This window comes from Rutilus rutilus (assembly GCF_951802725.1).
Source record: "Rutilus rutilus genome assembly, chromosome: 16".
Lineage (NCBI taxonomy): Eukaryota > Metazoa > Chordata > Actinopteri > Cypriniformes > Leuciscidae > Rutilus > Rutilus rutilus.
The window spans coordinates 2,009,800-2,034,155 of record NC_140224.1 but is presented as its reverse complement, the minus strand read 5'-3'; the positions used below and the strand labels follow the sequence as shown (position 1 = coordinate 2,034,155).

General features: G+C 37.6%; 1 protein-coding gene across 1 annotated transcript in view; it reads right to left on the bottom strand.

Annotated features, from left to right (window-relative positions):
- rab26 (RAB26, member RAS oncogene family) overlaps positions 1-24,356 on the bottom strand; it is an 87,358-nt gene that overhangs the window by 21,734 nt on the left and 41,268 nt on the right. Inside the window, exon 5 of the mRNA XM_084434755.1 lies at positions 22,844-22,896. Within this exon, the coding sequence (XP_084290881.1) occupies positions 22,844-22,896 (53 nt within the window). The remainder of the gene's footprint in view (positions 1-22,843; positions 22,897-24,356) is intronic.

Sequence of the window (24,356 nt, the reverse complement as noted above, 5' to 3'; positions counted from 1 at the left end):
ATGTTGAAAATAGTTCATATTTTTGTTGAAACTGTGTAAAAAAAAAAAAAAAAAAAGTCCGAATTTTTTGATGAATAGAATTTAAATGAATTTAATAGAAATCTTTTGTTGCATTAATTAAAATGTCTAAAAAAAAAAAAAAAAAAAAAAAATAAAATGGACCCCAAACTTTTAAACGTCAGTGCTATACAATGTATAAAAGATTACTTATCATATGATATTCACTTGATCCAGCCAGTCAGCATCCTCAACATCCAATCAAAACTCCCCCTCGGCCACGTCAGGTTTAAATTACCACAGCCAATTACACTCTTCACACTGACCCAGACTGTGAGGTTAATTACGAGCAGCAAGAGGAACCAGAACAGAGAAGAGCAGTGGGTTCTCCATGCCAAGTCCCTCAGTCCCGCTGCTGTTCTCTTATCCATATTAATGCGGCCCTCACAAGTAAAGGAGCTGGAGACATGCATTGATTTTCTATTTTAAAACAGCGGCCGAAAAGGAAAAGTACAACAAATGACACAATTTTGTTCTGCCCCTGAGGGCTGGAGGGAGAAACATGTGGTTATGTTTACAGATGGAGAGCCAGCGTCTCATTACTGTGCACAATTCTCATCGGCAACATCCAGAGCAATGCAGTCAGTGTGTGAAAACTGCAGGAGAATTCAATCTTGAGGAGGTGCTGCACGACAGGACAACGCAATATTCATACAATACACCTTCACACTGATTATAGGGGAAATAGACAGTCAGATGATTCGTTCAGTATCAGAAAGATGAGGTTAAAAATAGTTAAATATCATTCAAAGATCTGGAAATGTTTGTGGACAAATACTGACTGCAAATAAAGGAGATATTTTCACATTGATGTTGAATATCTATTAATAATGCATAACATAACAGTAACAGATTGAAAGAGTCTGGACAAAACTGGACATGCACGGTCAGATAATTAAATAAATCTCATTATTAAAGTGCCACTATTATGTATTATGTTTGTTTTTTTATGTATAAGTGCCACGCCATTGTTCATATCACTGTGTATCAAGAGCTGAGATTCAGATATGATAATGAGCGTTTGGTTTCTGACCAATCAGAGCAGAGCAGCTCTCAGAGAGGCGGGGTTTAGAGAGACTGAATCCTTGATGGAACCGAGAAAATTAAAGTGTTTTTCGACGTTGGATGCATGAAAACCTGTTAAAGGAGAGCTTTAAAACTGCACAATAGGGCACTTGAATACATAATGAAGTACAACAAGTGATTTTTTTTTTTTTTTTTTTAATGGACAAAAATGGTTAGATCTAATTCAAAATGACTTTTTTGGCTCTGTGACTGTGTAACCAAGTGAGTTCATCTAAACTCAAATGACTAATCAAACATGAAAGCGCAGTCAAAACTGTGAAGATGCACATGAACACACTTTCTACGACAAGCGTTTAATTCAGTCTGTGGGCGTCAGGAGAGCAGAGAGAAATCATTTAATCTGTCCAACCAGCAGAAACACTTCGAGCCGAGACACACACACACACACACACACACACACACACACACACACACACACACACTGGTCCTGCTGTCTGACCGTGACGGTGAAGTTATCTGCCATGATCCAGCCTGAATCATTATACAGAAGACTGACAGTCTGACAGTGTCAACTCACATTCAGAACCATCGAGATTTGCATTTTAAATAACAACTAAACAAAGATCGTTCCACCGAGAGAGAATCGTTTGTTCTTTTCTATATCTGGAACATCGTGCTGTTCACAGGCTCTCAGAAACCCCGACGGTGAACAGAGAAGTGTGTGTGTGTGTGATCATACGATTAGACAATGGAAACGGATGAACCTTGTAGTGAGATTTAACTCCTTATTGAAATAACTAATTCCTACAACCTTCAAAACTGACTCTAACCAGAGCTCCTCCAAACCTCAGTGATCTCAGCGGCGTTGAGAAAAGAGTTTCATGCAAACATACAGCGGGGGAAATAAGTATTGAACACGGCATCATTTTTCTCAGTAAATATATTTCCAAAGGTGCTATTGACATGAAATCTTCACCAGATGTTGGTAACAACCCAAGTAAGCCATACATACAAAGAAACAAACAAAAATAAGTTCAGAAATTAAGTTATGTGTAATAATGTGAAACGACACAGGGAAAAAGTATTGAACACATGAAGAAAGGGAGGTGCAACAAGGCATGGAAAGCCAAGACAACTGCTGAAAACTTACAGTAATTAAAAAGCAATCCAGCAAGTCAGTGGAAATGAATAACAGCTGGTTCAGTCCCAAATGATGGCCTAAGGTCTCATTGCCAAGGTGTCACACAAGACACATCTCATGATGGGTAAAAGCAAAGAGCTGTCTCAAGACCTTCGCAACCTAATTGTTCCAACACATAATGATGGCATTGGTTATACTGTAGGCACCATTCTAAGCTTCTGAATGGTCCAGTGAGCACTGTTGGGGCCATAATACGGAAGTGGAAAGACAATCATTTCACCATAAATTTGCCTCGACCAGTGCTCCTCGCAAGATTTCTGATAGAGGAGGGAAAAGAATAATCAGAAGAGTTGTCCAAGAGCCAAGGATCACTTGTGGAGAGCTTCAAAAAGACCTGCAGATAGCAGGTACTGTTGTCTCAAAGAAAACAGTAAGTAATGCCCTCCACCGCCATGGCCTGTGTGTACGCTCACCACGCAAGACTCCATTACTGAAGAAAAAAAGCATGTTGAAGCTCATTTAAAGTTTGCTGCACAACATTTGGAAAAGCCAGTGAAACACTGGGAGAATTTAGTGTGGTCACATGAGAGCAAAATTGAACTGTTTGGATGCCATAATACACACCATGTTTGGAGGAGAAATGGCAGTGCACATTACCCTAAAAACACCATACAACTTAGTGTTGGCTCTTGTATGTATGGCTTACTTGGGTTGTTACCAACATCTGGTGAAAATTTCATGTCAATAGCACCTTTGGAAATATATTTACTGAGAAAAATGATGACGTGTTCAATACTTATTTCCCCCGCTGTATGTTTGTCGTATGATGTGGTGCCATCGTGACCATATTTTCCTGTGGCTCGAGTCTAGAGTGATTAGTCACGTGACATTTACGGTTCAGGTGATTGGCTCAGATGCCTCAGAGGTTTCCATGAGCAAAAATGTTATATTGCAAAACGTTACTTTTTAATAGCGCCACGAAGACACGATGTCCATCTGAAAAATTCAGAACTGAAAAAGCATATCAAGATAAATTGAAAAACAGATTAACTTTCCTAGAGGTTTACAGACATTTCCTTGAATGCAATGCAATGCATAATTCAAAACACAGGTAAAACACCTGTTAAAAAACAATACAGAAAAATCCTGTACAATTATGGACTTTTCTTCAGACATGCTGAAGTTCTTCTTAGTTATACTCAAAATAGGAAAACCTTGTGTAACGACATGCACGGGACGTCAGATACTTGTGCATCTGGATGTGAGAAGGTGGGAAGGTCTTGTTATAAATATTGTATTATTTCAACACAGTTTTCCACTGCTGTGTGCCAGTCGAAGCATGTGTGTTCTTCAGATGGACACACACTTCAAACGGGGGAAGAAAGTGTGTCTCCTTCCTCCAGTCTTCTTTAATCCTGAAGTGAGAAGTGCTGATTCTGCTCACAGGAATGAAAGTGTGTATCCCCTGCATATCATTTCAGGAGTGCTGGATCAGAACGTATAACATCTGGTGCTGCTGGATTTACTGTTCTGTGTTACGACCCGAGACCGGGTATGGCTGGTAGTAACAAGTGAAAGCGAGTGAGCGAGCAAATAAATCAATGCATGAATAAATGCATGAATAAATAAACGCATAAATAAAATAAAAATGCATAAATAAATAAATGCTAAAAAAAAAATTTTTGTTTGATTGTTTGTTCTCTCTTGGTTTATCTTCACCTCTCCAGCTTCATGTGGTATTAGTTGCTTTTTTATCCTCTAGGCTTTTAAAACTTTTTTTTATATTTTTTATTTTAACTAGCCTATATTTTTATGTAGGACTTCCCTTTATGTTGCATTTGGGTCATAACAATTAGATAGACACATAAAACAGATGCAAATCAAGCAGCGCTTCCCCGGTGAGTGAAACTGAAGAGCTCTTCGGCACGAATCACTGCGACTGGATGCATTCGGTTTCAGACTTCATTATTATTACTGATATTTAATCTCCACCACAGTAAGAGGACGGTAAACACATGGGAAACATAAGAGTAACTTTTATATAATAATATTTATTTCAATATATTTCAAGATGAACACTTACTGGACTGAAGCAACTCCAGTTTACTTGATTGTCGATCGATGGATCGATGGATCGATGGATCGATGGATCGATGGATCGATGGATCGATGGATCGATGGATCGATGGATCGATGGATCGATGGATCGATGGATCGATGGATCGATGGATCGATGGATCGATGGATCGATGGATCGATGGATCGATGGATCGATGGATCGATGGATAGATGGATAGATGGATAGATGGATAGATGGATAGATGGATCGATGGATCGATGGATCGATGGATCGATGGATCGATGGATCGATGGATCGATGGATCGATGGATCGATGGATCGATGGATAGATGGATAGATGGATAGATGGATAGATGGATCGATGGATCGATGGATCGATGGATCGATGGATCGATGGATAGATGGATCGATGGATCGATGGATCGATGGATCGATGGATCGATGGATCGATGGATAGATGGATCGATGGATCGATGGATCGATGGATAGATAGATCGATAGATCGATAGATCGATAGATCGATAGATCGATAGATGGATAGATAGATAGATAGATAGATAGATAGATAGATAGATAGATAGATCATTTATATATTCTATTATTTATATATTTGAGTCTCAAATATGATCAAGTTTATTTGTTCATCTCTCAATCATCATTATATTGCATTGCATTATATGTTTTAAAACTACAGAGCTTTGATCATAAAACTAAGCATTTAAATATCTTACAGAGACATATTTATTGGCAGATGTTGAAATGTATATGCATTTTATGTCAGTATCTGCTGTGCTGTTATAAAGATCTCATTGATTTACATTACAAGCTTCAGAATTTCATCACTTTATGTCCATGTACTGTAAATATCAGCAGCTTATTCGATCTCAGTTTGAGTCTCTGAATAAAATGTTGCTGTTTTTTTCCTCCATATTCTCACTATATCAGACTATATGAGCCATAAAAGCCTAAAAAACAAGTCATAAAATGCCTGGTTTTATGAGTACAGAACCTATTTGTACTACTGTAGAAGTTTGGTGCCATTCTGGGCATTATTAGTGCGGTAATTTACCAGATACAGCCTTGGATCCATTAGCGCCTGCACTAAGCCATCCGGCTGATGTCTCTAAATAAGCTCTAACTTTAATAATGTTCAACTAAGGGAAAAAAAGGCTTCTGGGGGAGTTTGGCTTGAGGTCATGGTGCAGAGGACCCTAGTTTGATTTTACTCCGAACCGTCCCTTTAATACTGAATAAAACCTCCCTATGAAACACAGAATGAAACAGTAACTCTCTATTGATTCAGTTCTCTGTGGTTTCTCTAGAAGCCTCTCATGAAAAATGCATTGCCTAACCAAGACGCCAGCGTCGAGCTCGGCCTGAACTGCTCTCGGGTGTTTTCAGGTAACACTGATCTGGCTCTTATGCATAAGCATGACTGTGCGAACGACTTCAAATCACTGACAAAGTAATGGGTCCTTCAAAATATTACAAGAGTGACTAACATTACCATCACTGTTTGCACACTTAGACCTTCCCTCAGGCTTTTAATATGAAATAGCAAAGTTTTCACTGGATGTGAAGGAGTAAAGCCAGGTAATGTCTTCCCTATAGCTTGAAAACGAGTTTAAAAGGCAGTTTGTGCAACATTACACTCATTTCGCAGTGAATGAAAAGTTTGAATGTTTGCACAAGTGCTCCGAAACCTCAGAAAGCATCATGGTAGTGATGATGACAGATGAGTCAGGCGAAGCATTAGATTCCCTTCGACCTCCTGCTAAAAGCAGGGCTGATGTCGGTCGGGTCACTGTAATCTGAAGCGATTGTGGGATATACAGAGGAAAGTCAAAGAGACTCCAGACATGCTTCAGGATAAATCAGATAAAAACATGTTAAAATAATGTTTGATTACGGTGGGAATTGTGTGTCATCTTTCATTTGTCCTCCATAAAGGAAATGAAAAGATTTGGCATGTGATCTTTGGCTCAAGGGTGTGCGAGAGTGTAAATGTGTCTTCAAAGGGACTGTAATGGTTGGAAATAATGGATATAATGCCGACATACTTCATCCTCAAAGAGTCAGGCTCTTATCTGACGCCTGGATGGAGAGAAAATGGCTGGAAAGTGTCCTATTATATGCCATATACTGCATTACTGTGCAGATATAGAGGTCATTCACACAAGCACACATATATTTACATGCTATTTACCTCGGCTTTTTGATATTTGTTGATATGATTATACTGTTTTTATTAGTTTGAAGAAGTCTTATGTACATTTCTATATGTTTAAAGTTCTGTACATTCTAAACATATCTAAACATTCTTAAATCAAGATACATTTACTTGGGAAACAAAATGACCTGTTTTCTGAATTTTTTTTTTTTTTTTAATTAAATGAGTTTATACTTTAAAAAAGAATCTTCCAGTGCGGTCAGAAAATGTTTAAAAAAAAATTCTGACTATTGGCAGATATTTGTTTTTTTTTAAGCACTTAATTTTGATAAATAATTCAGAAAGCAAGACTTTTTCTCAAGTAAATGTTTCTTGATTTAAGATTGTTTAGATATTGTGTTATTTTTGTATACTATATTGATTTTTTGTATATTTTAAACACATATTATTCATATATTTTGTTATTTTTTGCATATTATTTTTGTAATTAATGTTGAGATATTCTTGAATGTGTAGAACTTTTTGCAGTGCATTTTCTTGCCTTTTATTCTTTATAGGCCCTATTTTATATTTACAAAAAAAAAACTAAACTAAACTAATTATCAGACCAAAGACTGTTCTTCATTATCCGTCACATAAAGCTCCACAAAGAGCCATTGTTTCACAAAAGAAAGAAATCGTCTGGTAATGCTTCTAACTACATCCATTTGTCATCCAAACACCCCTTGACCTTGTTTTTACAGTGTTTGCAAGGCAGTTTTATATTAATGCTCCTCAGACACTGTGGTTTTAGGGGTTTCTTCTAAACTTCTAACACTAAAGGTCTGTTAAAGTTCACATATTTCCAACACCAATGAGAAAATGTGCATCTGAAACATCATTTCCTTTCACTGAGAATTATATTTTTAAATTGTCTTTTGAAAAAGCATATGTTATACGGACGAGTGCACGCAGAAAAGTGAGCACATTGGAGACAAGCCTTTAACATTCATTCGCTGCCTTGCACGCACGGCTGTGTACTTGAGCAAATGCAGATCTAATTGAATGCAATTGAATCTCGACTGTAACCCTGAATATTCAGAGCTGCAGAGACTCGATAAGACTTGATGCATGACTTTCACATAGGCAAAAAAAAAAGAAAAAAAAAGTAATCTAAATTAAAACCTAGCCCTCAGTGAAAGTTATGCTTGTGCAATTGCATGAAAACTATAAAGCAAAAGTGGCTTTGTGCCAAACCGAGAGTGTGTTTCATCTAAAGGAGGGTAAAGCTGGTCAATTATGTGTTTCGAGGCTCAGAAGAACTGATGCATTGCTGTGTGTGTGTGTGTGTGTGTGTGTGTGTGTGTGTGTGTGTGTGTGTGTGTGTGTGTGTGTGTGTGTGTGTGTGTGTGTGTGTGTGTGTGTGTGTGTATATATATATCACTTCTCTTTAGAAGAAGGATCCTCTTGAATGAACTCTTGTCACTGACGGTCCACACAGCAGAAGCGTTATGTCCTCAACGGACTGTTTCTGCTCCACCTTCTGCATTTTCACTCAAACGAATCTCTAGAGACGCTCTTTGGAAGATATCCATGAAACACTCAGCAAACCGACATCCACATCAAAAGAGTGTGTAACACAACATTCACAATGCACAAATGTACTGGTAAAAATATGCTACAGTAAAAACCTGGTAAATTAACAGTAAGATATCTTACAATACAGTGAAAAATGTAAATGGTTTAACATTGCATTATTGGAATTTTACTGTAAAAATTGTCCAACATTTTTTTTGCAAGTAAAAAATATTAATTGCAATATAATTTAGGGTGAAAACACTCTTTTGGATGTGCTGGAGGAGACTTTACAGAGATTTTGTATTGTATTGGTGTATTTTTATTTTGGTAAACTCACAATAATGACAAATCATTGTGCTTTTATAAAGTAAAGACAGCAAACAGGCACTGCTTTCTGCCGTCACGGTTTCTTTCCATGAAGTTTGTGGAGCAAATTCTGTTTTAGAAACGGTTTCTATTTTTCTGCGACGTCGCGCTGGAACAACAAACACAAAGTGTGTCGATGATTATTTCAGGAACTGTTTATGTGCTTTATTTAATGTTATAAAACGGTTAGTTCCAATCCTTGATTCTGATTGGTCAATAGCTGTGCTTTATTCACGATAAAACACGGCTATGGCCCAGAGCCATATAGAGAGAGAGTTGCGACAACTCCATTGACTACAATGGAACGCTTTTTTTACAGCAATGGCGGATCGTAGAGCCTTTCAATAGTTCCCGGAAGTAACAGCAGCGCGGTAGAACAGACCGTTTGTGATGCAGTTTTAAAAGATGAGACGTTTAAAGAATAAGATTGTATATTATCAGATTATCTGAATCAAATAAACTTGTGTTTTAAAGCATGCTAGTTGATTCCGAAGCACTTCCTGGAACTATCTGAGGTCTACGCGAATCACGTGACAACTAAGTATTTTGAACTTCCGTTGTCGCAACTCTCTCTCTATATGGCTCAGCTATGGCCGCTTCACCCAAAGGTTCTATTTATCACTGCGCCCTTAGCAACACCCTTAGCAACCACACGCATCAACATAAACATAGAAAAAATAAAACTTTGTAAAGCAGCAGGCACCTCCAAGGTTTGCACACAAATCACTGCCTTCGCGTGAGCACCATAGTGCAGAGATTGCCCGATGCTGGTCTCGAATCGAGGGAAATGATGTCTGTGAGTGGACATAAGTGTGAAAGTTCATTACAGAGCTACTGGAGGCCAAACTTAAAACAAAGAAAGCACTGGAGCGACATTCTTGCTGCAGTGCAGAGAGAAAATAACGGAATAAATAAAAAAATAAACGTTTTCTCGTGCTGAGAGATGAGCTATGCCTATTTGTGTGAGGAAATTTCACAAATATTGTGTTGTAAAAAATAAAAAAGAATGAGACAAAGTTTGAGAACGGTTTGTTGTTTTTATTTAAGCTTTCATGCATATTACACACTGGAGCGTTGTTGGGTCAGGGACTATTTTTTTCTAGCGGAAGGCATGCTTTTATTGATTTAACTTCACGAAAGTTGCACTAATATATATATTTTTTTACTTTAATATTGTGTGGTAACCGTTTTATAAAAGCAATAAGGTACTCGAGGCAAGTGCTGTATCGTGAATAAGTAACAAGTGCCAAACAACGACCTTCAGCCGTTACTTATTCACGATACGGCACAGCCTCTCGTACCTTATTGCTTACTTAAAAGTGTGTCATGTGACTCTGAATATCATTTAGTGCTCCAGCTTTGCAGCTGTAAAAGCAACAGTGGATAATTCACCTCAGATCTTGAAATTAAACACATGAAACAAGAACGTTCAAACTGTGAACGAACAAGTGTATTCTTTGACAAAGATTGTTTTAGTAACTCAGCCTATGTATTTTTAATAATGTTTAAATGGTGTAATGTTTGTGGATTTGATTATGTAGCGATTTATACATTTTCTTGTAAGTGCCATCAAGATTACTCTCTGGTGCTGTGCACTCGCCGTGAGACTCCGCCCACACGCTGTTCTGATTGGCTGACTCCACCCACACGCTGTTCTGATTGGCTGACTCCACCCACACGCTGGTCTGATTGACTGACTCCGTCCACACGGATGTTCTGATTGGCTGACTCCGTCCACACGCTGTTCTGATTGGCTGACTCTGCCCACACATTGTTCTGATTGGCTGTGGGTTTTGATTGATTTTGACGCATCTCGCAGTCGCGTCGCGTCTAGTGTGGACAGACACATTATTTGGCGCTGGAATCTTATCGCCTTGCGTCTGGTTAGGACATGGTGTTATATATATATATATAAAAATGTAAGACTTAAAGTAATTCATGGCAACCGTTTTCAACTTCAAATGAATAAAAATTGATAACAACGTCTAATCTTCTATCATCTAAATGAATCTAATCATTGCATTATTGAATGGATTTAATAAGTTGTGTTTCTGCTTTAGGTTTGTATCTGCTTCTGTGAGTGATTCACTTGACCTGCAACCAGTAGCCAGTGATTATAGAAATGGCTCCGTTTTAATCAAAGGCATTGTCTGTAATTATGCATTGAGGCTGTGCTTCGCTATCAAGGGAAGATTGATCAAACAATAGCAGCTCAGATTACACACACAAACACACACCGATAATAACCGGATCACAGTCACGGCGGCGGGGGAACGGCACACAGCGGGAAACATTGACACAGAAACTCCTCAGACATCGAGAAACTCTGAGATCAACGCTTCAATCAGAGAGAGAGAGAGAGAGAGAGAGAGAGAGAGAGAGAGAGAGTGAGTGAGTATGTGTGAGTGAGTGAGTGAGTGAGTGAGTGAGTGAGTGAGTGAGTGAGTGAGTGAGTGAGTGAGTGGGTGTGTGTGTGTGTGTGTGTGGGGGGTAGGTTTAGGGGTCGGGTTTGTGTGTGTGTGTGTGTGTGTGTGTGTGTGTGTGTGTGTGTGTGTGTGTGTGTGTGTGTGTGTGTGTGTGTGTGTGTGTGTGTGTGTGTGTGTGTGTGTGTGTGTGTGTGTGTGTGTGTGTGTGTGTGTGAGTGAGTGAGTGAGGGAGAGAGAGAGAGAGAGAGAGAGAGAGAGAGAAAGAAAGAGAGAGAGAGAGAGAGAGAGAGAGAGAGAGAGAGAGAGAGAGAGAGAGAGAGAGAGAGAGAGAGAGAGAGAAAACAAACCTGGAGACTCTGTGATATGAGAGGAAGATGCAATAGAGCGAGAGAGAGAATAACTAATGTGAGTGAGAGGAACTGCAAAGTAGGAAATGCCACAATGTTTCATTAAATATAAAGAGCTAAAAACAGACTAATAGTTGAAGCCGCTGTTAAAACAGGAGAGAAAGACAGAAACGGCCCCATTAAAGCTGTGGAATAATCTCAGGTAAATTACAGCACTGTTTTTGGCCTTAGGATTGAACATCTAGGCAGAACAAACTCAAAATGGCCAACTAGAATAAATATATAGTTTACAGGATGATTAAAGTTAATGAGCAATAAGCCATGCGAAGCTGTGCGTTACCATGGTAAACGAGTGTGGTTAAGCACAGCAGGAATCCTGTGCCACTTGCTCTTATAAAATCGTGGCAACTGAAATATAATGAAATACACCAAGGTTCAATAAATATTTATATTTATTGATAATAATTATAATAAATCACAAATAACAAATTATCCAACCATTTATGATCACATGATCCTGAGTGGCATACCCTCACAATTAATTTTTAAATTGGATGCCATTTATTTGATATGTTTTAAATAATTATTCAATTAAACAGAAAAAAAATTATAAAAATGAATTATTCATTTGATATATATATATATATATATATATATTTTTTTTTTTTTTTTTTTTTTTTACCAAACGCACAAAGAAAATTAACTAAATAAAAAATAAAATGAATCTTAATTACATTTCAATTAATTTAATTATGAATTTGAAATAAATAAATAAATAAATAGTAAAAAAAAAAAAAAATGCCACACAAAGACAATTTAATTAAATAGAAAATAATATGAATTTTAATTATATTTGAATGAATAAACGAATAATGGATTTGATTTGAAATGAATAAACGAATAATGGATTTGAACTGGAATGAATGAATGAATGAATGAATGAACGAAAGAAACGAACGAATGGACGAACGGACGAACGGACGAACGGACGAACGGACGAACGAACGAATTAATATTTGCAATGGCTTCAGACAGGGTTCATTCAGAATTTCAAATCAAAACTCCATGGAATTATATTGGAATGCATCAGTGCCGTCGAAATTGAAAAAGTACGATACACTCATTAATAAACACAGCGCTGTGTGTCTCAGTCTCTGAATGCAGTGAGAGGTGCTGTGAGAAACTGCTATCCTGCTTCTCCAGCTGATGTCTGGAGCGCCAGTCTCATGAACCACGAGTCACTCGGGCGATATTTCAAAGCTGTTGACACTGAGGAAAAAACCAAGAGAGACATTCACAACAGGAGAGCCGGGAGCATGAGAGTGTGTGTGAGTGTGTGAGATGAGGAAGAGCTGGAGGGAGCAATGAATAACAATCCAGCGTTATGTGACTGACTGCAACATGCAATCTCACAGACGACTCAAGCACTAGAACCCTTCACATATAAAAGGCAGAACATTCAGGCTAATAGCAGACACATGCTCACAATCTTAAATATAGTTCTACGTACTCAACATGTAGAAACTGGGAAATATACTAGCATTGTGCTCTGTTCACAAAACTGATCAGAACATAGAAGCAACAGCAGTTCTATTGCATAAAAAAGGACATCACACTCTCTTAAAAGGTACAAAATCTGTCACTGGGATCGGTACCCTTTCAAAAGGTTCTAATATGTACACTTTTGGCAGCAATATACACCTTTGAGGTTCTAATATGTACACTTTTGGTAGCAATATGCACCTTTGAGGTTCTAATATGTACACTTTTGCTTGCAATATACACCTTTGAGGTTCTAATATGTACACTTTTGGTTGCAATATACACCTTTGAGGTTCTAATATGTACACTTTTGGTTGCAATATGTACCTTTGAGGTTCTAATATGTACACTTTTGGTAGCAATATGTACCTTTGAGGTTCTAATATGTACACTTTTGGTAGCAATATGTACCTTTGAGGTTCTAATATGTACACTTTTGGTAGCAATATGCACCTTTGAGGTTCTAATATGTACACTTTTGGTAGCAATATGCACCTTTGAGGTTCTAATATGTACACTTTTGGTAGCAATATGCACCTTTGAGGTTCTAATATGTACACTTTTGGTAGCAATATACACCTTTGAGGTTCTAATATGTACACTTTTGGTAGCAATATGTACCTTTGAGGTTCTAATATGTACACTTTTGGTAGCAATATGCACCTTTGAGGTTCTAATATGTACACTTTTGGTAGCAATATACACCTTTGAGGTTCTAATATGTACACTTTTGGCAGCAATATGTACCTTTGAGGTTCTAATATGTACACTTTTGGTAGCAATATGCACCTTTGAGGTTCTAATATGTACACTTTTGGTAGCAATATGTACCTTTGAGGTTCTAATATGTACACTTTTGGTTGCAATATACACCTTTGAGGTTCTAATATGTACACTTTTGGTTGCAATATACACCTTTGAGGTTCTAATATGTACACTTTTGGTTGCAATATGTACCTTTGAGGTTCTAATATGTACACTTTTGGTAGCAATATGCACCTTTGAGGTTCTAATATGTACACTTTTGGTAGCAATATGCACCTTTGAGGTTCTAATATGTACACTTTTGGTTGCAATATACACCTTTGAGGTTCTAATATGTACACTTTTGGTAGCAATATGTACCTTTGAGGTTCTAATATGTACACTTTTGGTTGCAATATACACCTTTGAGGTTCTAATATGTACACTTTTGGTTGCAATATACACCTTTGAGGTTCTAATATGTACACTTTTGGTAGCAATATGCACCTTTGAGGTTCTAATATGTACACTTTTGGTAGCAATATACACCTTTGAGGTTCTAATATGTACACTTTTGGTTGCAATATACACCTTTGAGGTTCTAATATGTACACTTTTGGTTGCAATATACACCTTTGAGGTTCTAATATGTACACATTTGGTAGCAATATGTACCTTTGAGGTTCTAATATGTACACTTTTGGTAGCAATATGTACCTTTGAGTTTCTAATATGTACACTTTTGGTTGCAATATACACCTTTGAGGTTCTAATATGTACACTTTTGGTTGCAATATACACCTTTGAGGTTCTAATATGTACACTTTTGGTAGCAATATGCACCTTTGAGGTTCTAATATGTACACTTTTGGTAGCAATATGCACCTTTGAGGTTCTAATATGTACACTTTTGGTAGCAATATGCACCTTTGAGGTTCTAATATGTACACTTTTGGTAGCAATATACACCTTTGAGGTTCTAATATGTACACTTTTGGTAGCAATATGTACCTTTGAGGTTCTAATATGTACACTTTTGGTAGCAATATGCACCTTTGAGGTTCTAATATGTACACTTTTGGTAGCAATATACACCTTTGAGGTTCTAATATGTACACTTTTGGCAGCAATATGTACCTTTGAGGTTCTAATATGTACACTTTTGGTAGCAATATGCACCTTTGAGGTTCTAATATGTACACTTTTGGTAGCAATATGTACCTTTGAGGTTCTAATATGTACACTTTTGGTTGCAATATACACCTTTGAGGTTCTAATATGTACACTTTTGGTTGCAATATACACCTTTGAGGTTCTAATATGTACACTTTTGGTTGCAATATGTACCTTTGAGGTTCTAATATGTACACTTTTGGTAGCAATATGCACCTTTGAGGTTCTAATATGTACACTTTTGGTAGCAATATGCACCTTTGAGGTTCTAATATGTACACTTTTGGTTGCAATATACACCTTTGAGGTTCTAATATGTACACTTTTGGTAGCAATATGTACCTTTGAGGTTCTAATATGTACACTTTTGGTTGCAATATACACCTTTGAGGTTCTAATATGTACACTTTTGGTTGCAATATACACCTTTGAGGTTCTAATATGTACACTTTTGGTAGCAATATGCACCTTTGAGGTTCTAATATGTACACTTTTGGTAGCAATATACACCTTTGAGGTTCTAATATGTACACTTTTGGTTGCAATATACACCTTTGAGGTTCTAATATGTACACTTTTGGTTGCAATATACACCTTTGAGGTTCTAATATGTACACATTTGGTAGCAATATGTACCTTTGAGGTTCTAATATGTACACTTTTGGTAGCAATATGTACCTTTGAGTTTCTAATATGTACACTTTTGGTTGCAATATACACCTTTGAGGTTCTAATATGTACACTTTTGGTTGCAATATACACCTTTGAGGTTCTAATATGTACACTTTTGGTAGCAATATGCACCTTTGAGGTTCTAATATGTACACTTTTGGTAGCAATATGTACCTTTGAGGTTCTAATATGTACACTTTTGGTAGCAATATGCACCTTTGAGGCTCTAATATGTACACTTTTGGTAGCAATATGCACCTTTGAGGTTCTAATATGTACACTTTTGGTAGCAATATGCACCTTTGAGGTTCTAATATGTACAATTTTGGTTGCAATATACACCTTTGAGGTTCTAATATGTACACTTTTGGTAGCAATATGTACCTTTGAGGTTCTAATATGTACACTTTTGGTTGCAATATGCACCTTTGAGGTTCTAATATGTACAATTTTGGTTGCAATATACACCTTTGAGGCTCTAATATGTACACTTTTGGTAGCAATATGCACCTTTGAGGCTCTAATATGTACACTTTTGGTTGCAATATACACCTTTGAGGTTCTAATATGTACACTTTTGGTAGCAATATGTACCTTTGAGGTTCTAATATGTACACTTTTGGTTGCAATATGCACCTTTGAGGTTCTAATATGTACACTTTTGGTTGCAATATACACCTTTGAGGTTCTAATATGTACACTTTTGGTTGCAATATACACCTTTGAGGTTCTAATATGTACACTTTTGGTTGCAATATACACCTTTGAGGTTCTAATATGTACACATTTGGTAGCAATATGTACCTTTGAGGTTCTAATATGTACACTTTTGGTAGCAATATGTACCTTTGAGTTTCTAATATGTACAATTTTGGTTGCAATATACACCTTTGAGGTTCTAATATGTACACTTTTGGTAGCAATATACACCTTTGAGGTTCTAATATGTACACTTTTGGTAGCAATATACACCTTTGAGGTTCTAATATGTACACTTTTGGTAGCAATATGCACCTTTGAGGCACTAATATGTACACTTTTGGTAGCAATATGCACCTTTGAGGTTCTAATATGTACACTTTTGGTAGCAATATACACCTTTGAGGTTCTAATATGTACACTTTTGGTTGCAATATGTACCTTTGAGGTTCTAATATGTACACTTTTGGTTGCAATATGTACCTTTGAGGTTCTAATATGTACACTTTTGGTTGCAATATGTACCTTTGAGGTTCTAATATGTACACTTTTGGTAGCAATATGCACCTTTGAGGCACTAATATGTACACTTTTGGTAGCAATATGCACCTTTGAGGTTCTAATATGTACACTTTTGGTAGCAATATGTACCTTTGAGGTTCTAATATGTACACTTTTGGTAGCAATATGCACCTTTGAGGTTCTAATATGTACACTTTTGGTAGCAATATGCACCTTTGAGGTTCTAATATGTACACTTTTGGTTGCAATATGTACCTTTGAGGTTCTAATATGTACACTTTTGGTTGCAATATGTACCTTTGAGGTTCTAATATGTACACTTTTGGTTGCAATATGTACCTTTGAGGTTCTAATATGTACACTTTTGGTAGCAATATGCACCTTTGAGGCACTAATATGTACACTTTTGGTAGCAATATGCACCTTTGAGGTTCTAATATGTACACTTTTGGTAGCAATATGTACCTTTGAGGTTCTAATATGTACACTTTTGGTTGCAATATGTACCTTTGAGGTTCTAATATGTACACTTTTGGTAGCAATATGCACCTTTGAGGCACTAATATGTACACTTTTGGTAGCAATATACACTTTTGAGGTACTAATATGTACACTTTTGGTAGCAATATGTACCTTTGAGGCACTAATATGCACTCTTTAGGTACAAAGATGTACCTTTTGAAAGGATTCCGCCTCAGTGACAGCTTTTGTACCTTTTTCTGAGAGAGCCGTTTGAGTGCATCCCTGTGTATGGTGGAGTTCAATCAATATATAAATTATTTTTTAAGTGTATGTAATTTCAGTACGAGGGCTAGGTGATATATAGCCATTACCGTTTTCTATAAAAATATCTAGATATCCATTTATATTAGTGGTGTAGATTTTTCAGTGAGTCATTCTGCAGGATAGAGTGAGTCATTGAACAACTCATTCAACAGATTTGTTCAAATGGTGATTCATTTAGGAACGAACCAAGCATCTGCCTTAATGAGTCAGTCATTGAATCATTCACTTGATTGATTCATTCAAAACACTGATTCATACTGGAAAGAACTTAAAGACCGTCTTCATGACTGATTCACTGAATGACTCATTCAACAGATTTGTTCACAACGCTGATTCATTCAGGAACAAATCAAGCGATTGCCTTTGTGTGTCAGTCATTAAGTCATTCACTCGATCGATTCATTCAAAACATTGATTCATTCTGGAAAGAACTAAATGTCTGAACTAAACTGTCTTTATGAGCGAGTCATTTAATCATTCATTAAACAGATTCGTACAAAGCACTGATTCATTCAGGAACAAATCAAGTGATTGCCTTTAAAGGCCCGCACAGAAGAAAATGAAGTGTTAAAGTCATTATTTTTGTTTGTTTTTTGTGCACAAAAAGTATTCTCGTCGCTTGATAAACTTAAGGTTGAGCCACTGTAGTCACTTGGACTATTTTAACGATGTCTTTACTAACTTTCTGGGCCGGCAAGTTTCAATTACCTAGAAGCCTATGGAGGAGTGAGACAGCTCTCAGATTTCATCAAAAATATCTTAATTTGTGTTCCGAAGATGAACGAAAGTCTTACAGGGTTGGAACAACATGAGGGAGAGTAATTACTGACAGAATTTTCATTTCTGGGTGAACTAACCCTTTAATTTCTACTTGAAGCAGCGCTGCACAGATCGATCAGTGCACAACGTCAAAGTATTGCGGGAGCGATTGGAGAGCAGACGAGTGCTTTTGAAATCGCTCTCGTGGTTCTTTGAAGCCTTTTATAAGTCAGTTACTGAATCATTCACTTGATCGATTCGTTCAACAACACAGATTTATTACGGAAAGAACTAAATGACTCTCACTGAATCATTTGGACAACTGATTTGTTCAAAACACTGATTCGAGAAGGAAACTCCACTGCTGTGTGTGTCGCTAGGAAATATTTAGTTCCTAACTATTTAACTTGTATCTAAAATGCGAATGTTCCTCAAAAAATATTATTTAACAGTTATATAAAGCAGTATTGCTAAAATATAAAACCAAACTGCAGCTGATTGGCCCGTTTAAAAAAAAAGTTTTTCACTGCATGGGCCCTCCATATTACTGAGATTTAAGTCCCCCTGTGGTGAAAATCCAGCTTTTAATGTTGTTTATGTGTCTATGTGGTGTTTTTAATATGCTTTAAGACAAACCATGTGTAAATTCATAAGTCGACACCATTACTGAGTATTTCCTCCTTAAAACTGCAGTGAACCAAAGACAGTCTCAAAAACACGCTTTGAAATCGCTGGTGTTTCTGACGTCACAAACTACCTTGTAAGCAATCAGATCAACGTGTGATCGTCAACCAGTGGATCTCTGAGCTGAGTGAGTGAGTGGAGGCGGGGCTCATTTGCATATTCATAGAACCGCGAATACTAAATGAGGCAGGGGTGTCGAGTTACATTCAAGATATTTTAAGGCATGAAGGCATTTTTTCAAGGAAAAAACCTTTAAATACATCATTTTGGTGATCAAAGATGAGTATTAAGGGATAAAATGATTGACTACAGGGGGATTTTAAAATAGAACTCTTACACTCTTCAATGGGAGTCGCAAGACAAGGATCATGAAACTAGTCTGTCAGTTTTTAGGAAACTTTATCGCCAAACAAGTTCAAACAACAAGGCCAAACAAGTATTGCCAAAAATCCTCACAATATAGCCAACAACTTATGTTATTATCACTTATTTGTGTATGCAAATCACCAGTTTTCATCAATTTAGCCTGGTCTAAAATAACGCCCTCTTTTGCTTGACCTACATGCCACAACAATGTTCATCTTCTCACCAAACAATTATGTGTAAATTAGTGAAAGCAGATTAAAAAAAAAAACTTTAATGAGACTCCTATGAGCCAGAAGAGATTTAGCCAGCGCTCATTATTGACCATGTGGTTGATTCATTAAAGACCTCTTAACATGCTGATGCAACCATGTGAAATTCATTTCTCCTCCCTTAATCCAATGTAATCCTATTTAGCACTGAATGTGTCAATTATCTGTGCGAGTAATGAAAGCGGTTCTGCCAGGTCTTCAACTCTGCATTACAGACATCATGAGGAAACTCATGTTTATTCAGAGAGACACATGCCTTCACAATGAAGAGAAAACTCAATGCTTGAAACATCGGCTGCTTGATGTTAAATACATCAGGGGAATTACAAAGCTTACTGTACAGGCTACGCTACTGTTCAAAAGTTCGTTTTTTTAAAAGAAATTAATACTTTTACTCAACAAGGACGCATTAAATTGATCAAAAGTGACCGTTAAAAATGCTATAAATAAATATTTCAAATGCTAATCCTGAAAAATAAAATATATCACGGTTTCCACATAAATCTGAAGCAGCACGACTGTTTTCAACACTGATAATAATCATAAATGTTTCTTGAGCATCAAATCATCATATTAGAGTGATTTGTGAAGGATCATGTGACACTGAAGACTGGAGTAATGATGCTGAACATTCAGCTTTGATCACAGGAATAAATTACACTTTATTATATATTCACATAGAAAACTGCTGATTTAAATAGTAATAATATTTCACAATATTACAGTATTTACTGTATTTTGATTCAATTAATGCAGCCTTCTTGAGCAAATTTTTAAATATCTTACCAACTCAACTTTTAGTGTACAAGAGTGTTTAGTCAGGTTTATGCTTATAATAACTCTTTCCACGTTTTATTTATTTATTTTTTAATTATAAGTTTCCCGTCAACGCCACTATTTTTTATCATTTTCTCAAAAGTTGCATGGCCCCCAAAATATTTTGTTGTATGAATATACAATATATAAATAAACATTAATTTAATATATTTTATTTTTGCAGTGTGACATGAAGGCTTTGGCTTTCTGTTTCTCAGGCTTTTGTTCCTGGTTCGTCACGGTGATTAGCATCAATTTACACCAATTAACCTGAGCAGCAGAGTTGAGGCATGAGTGCTTCTCTGTAAATGAACAGGTGCTGTGTTGGTGCACACACACACACACACACACACACACACACACACCCTCATAAAGTCCCTTATGGTTAGGAGTCCGTCAGCAGACGAAAGCTTCTTGAGATGCAAATGCATGTGGGAGTGAGTCGCAACCTTTGGTCTGAGGAACTGCACATGTGAACGCGTGATTGAAGTTGATGTTGTTCGTGCACGTCTGTGTGCGTGTAAAAGAGAAGAGAGGAATGAGAAATAAACGTGTGTGGGAGTGTGAGGGGGTTGTGTGTTTACACGTTCACATATTAATAAGGATCTTTAAAAGCCTGGGGTGATGTCTGTCCCCCTGCGCCTCGGCTAATGGTTATAAATGGTGCAATATTTCACAATTTATTAATAACTGGGCCTGCAGCTGTAAACCTGTAGGACAGATGGCCTCAATACTTTTGATGCTCAACTCATTAAACTCGCATCTCATTTGCAAATCATTAGCCCCAAACTTTCTGTCCCCCTTATTCTCCGTCTCCTTATAATTACTGCACAGAGTCCATGTGTTTAGATCAGTGTGCATTAAACACACGTACAGTAAAGCAATGCACAGCATATAAGGTTAATAATGGCTGATGCTTTCTTTCTGGCAGGGTTTAAGTGGGTTATGCCAGATATGCATGGATGAATCATTCACAATAAGATCAATAACATGCATTTTTGAGCATAGATAAAGAAAATAAATTTCTATAAAGTTACATACATAAGTATATCAAACTGCATACATACAGTACAATCACATAAAGTGATATATAAAGCAAATCTCAACTGCTTGATTGTTAAAATGTTCAGGATAAAGCTGGAAGACCCTGTAATGTTAATGTGTCATGCAAAGTAAAGGCATTAAATCAAATTATAGTCTCATAGTCAGATCTATATAGTATATAGTCAAATATACTTTATAATCAAACAATCATAACAGTGTCACAACCTCATCTGTCGACATGATGGCGGTGAATTGCAGAGCCTGTGCAAACATTTCCACATCGCTATAAGACGCTTTTCTCAACACTGTTATTTTTGTCATGTGTTTATTTTGTCATTGAGGGGAAAGTGTGCGGCACATATTTACATATTCATCTAACCGTCGCTCTCAGCATTGAACAACGTCGAGATGTTCGTTAACAATATATCACTACAAAGCTATTTCTAACATCTTTTTACTTCTAAGAAAAGAACAAAAGATAACCTTGCCGTGAGAACATCAGGCAATTGAATCTTGTACGTTACGTGAGCATGAGCAATAAGTTGCTGCTGCAGTTCACTTTACAGCCACCGGTGTCACTAATAACAAGAGTTTCTGAATTCTATGTTTACTTAAAGTGCAAAAAAACGGGGAAATTGCTCTATAAAGGTGCTATAAGCGATGTCACACGCTTTTTAGGTCAAAACATTTTTTGTCACATACAGCAAACATCTCCTCACTATCCGCTAGCTGCCCGTCCCCTGAACACACTGTGAAGAAACGTGGTCCCTGCACAGCCCAGGCTCCACAAACGGCAACAAAAACAAACTGGCCCAGCCTGGACCACGAAACATAACAAACTGTGTTCCAGCCAATAACGACAAGAATGATTTGGGGGTGGGGGTGGGGGTGGGGGGGTTAGTGCACGTGCTCATGAAGGGGGGGGGGGGGGGGGGTGGAGGAGAGAGAAGCATTAAGAGGGAAGTTAGCTAGAGGAGAGATATCCTAGACAACGACTAACGTTAAAATTGTATATTCTTGAGAATTTTGATATGGCCGACACACGACCAAAGAGACGACGTTCAGATGAACAAATAACAAATAATAGGGAAAAAGGAGAAGGAACGCGCAAAGTCCCGAATTTACATCGGAAAAGCGTTCAAAAGGTGGCGAGAACTCCGCCAGCTTCCGATCCGACATTCAGGAGGCTCTGTTTCTGCCGGACAGGTGTGTAGATCCAGTTTGTTTTTTCTAAATGGTTCATGACTGTTTCAGGAAGCATGGAAGGGAGGGGGAGGAGACGGGATGAGGAGGAGGAGGGGACGGGATGAGGAGGAGGGAGGGGACGGGATGAGGAGGAGGGAGGGGACGGGATGAGGAGGAGGGAGGGGACGGGATGAGGAGGGGGGAGGGTCGAGCTAGCCTCCGTTTCATTTGACAATACTTCGAACGTCAACAAGAAGTGACATCAGCCAACATCGCTTAGAGCAGCTTTAAGATGAATAAAAAGTGTCATGCACTCTTGAGTCAATAGAAAGAGGACTTTTACACTGTTATTATCACAAAGAAACTGTTTTAAAATTACAGTACAATGTCAAATGAGTCACATGAGTCTTACCTGTATGTTGTCAAAAGAAGCTTTGTTTGTCACGTCGTAGAGCAGCAAAAGAGCTGAAAGAGAGACACGATATAAATCACATTATGGATAGAAGAATGAAAAACAACATCAACTCAGACATCTGATTTCCTTTTCCTTTTTACTAGAAGACAAAGGAGTGAGAAAGCATGACTTTGGTCCCACAAGCATGTGATTTAGAGCTTTCAGTGTGTGATGTATTTATGGATTCAGTGCTTTATTAGGGTTCGGGGGAGATGAGTCTGTGAAGGGCAAACATTAAAGGATAATTATCATCTCTGCTACGAGGAAGCAGCACAGACAGAGGAACAAACACACACACACACACACACACACACACACGCTTCTATTCAGAATGGAGAAGGTCTGAATGGAAATTTATCAGCTCTTAACAGCGACAGAGTTTCCCTGCAAGGCGCTTTTAATTCTTTGGTTATTTCTTTGCAAGACAATAGATTGAAGGCTTTCAAACCGAACGAGTGCATCCGAGACCCGCGTTGAGTGACAGGAGCCAAACCGTGGGAAGAACAATTGGAAATGACAGCAGTGCGTCGGGGTCCTGTACGACCGTGTGTGTGTGTCTGAACCCAACGACACACACATTCAGCTGTGCAGACGGAAATAACCGACAGGTCGTTCACGCGCATCTCTAAAGCCAGGTGTTCTCCATTTATAATGTCTGAACAAATATATGTTTCAATCGAGCAGAAACACAAACCGCTGTAACCTTGAAACAATTTACTGCTCGTGGGTGTAATATTGAGTATCAGAGAGAGAGAGATTGAAGAAGCGGACATGTTTTATATACTGTCTGCTCCTGGTTTGAACACAGATCTGAATGGATGTAATTCGGACCGAAGGTGCGTTTCTTTTTAAAGGGGTGGTTGAATATGATTTGACTTTTCTAACTGTAGTTAGTGTGTAATGTTGCTGTTTGAGCATAAACAACATCTGCAAAGTTACAGCGCTCAAAGCTCAAAGCAAAGGGAGATATTTGCTTTTAAAGAAATGGCTTTTTAAGGACTACAACAAACGGCTGGTAGAGACTACACCACATTCCTCCCGGGTTAGTGACATCACCAACCCTAGAATTTACATAAACCCCGCCCCCTGAACACGATTTATAGATTATCATGAGAGAATATGCTAATCAATGACTAGAAGATAACTACACATCAGCTACATAAATTCATCAACTAACCATTCAGAAATGTTTTCTACATGTTTTCATGTAGTCTCTCCATCTTTCTGACTTCGGTTTGAACAATTTTCAGTGCATGTGTGTGTGAGGTAAAAGAACACGAGCTCTTGAAGCTCCGCCCCCTGTGCCGGGAGCAGCAGCTCATTTGCATTTAAAGGGACAGACACAAAACGGTGTGTTTTTGCTCACCCTCAAAAAGTGACAATTTTAACATGCTATATACAAATATCTGTGGGGTATTTTGAGCTAAAACTTCACACACACACCCTGGGGACATCAAATACTTATTTTACA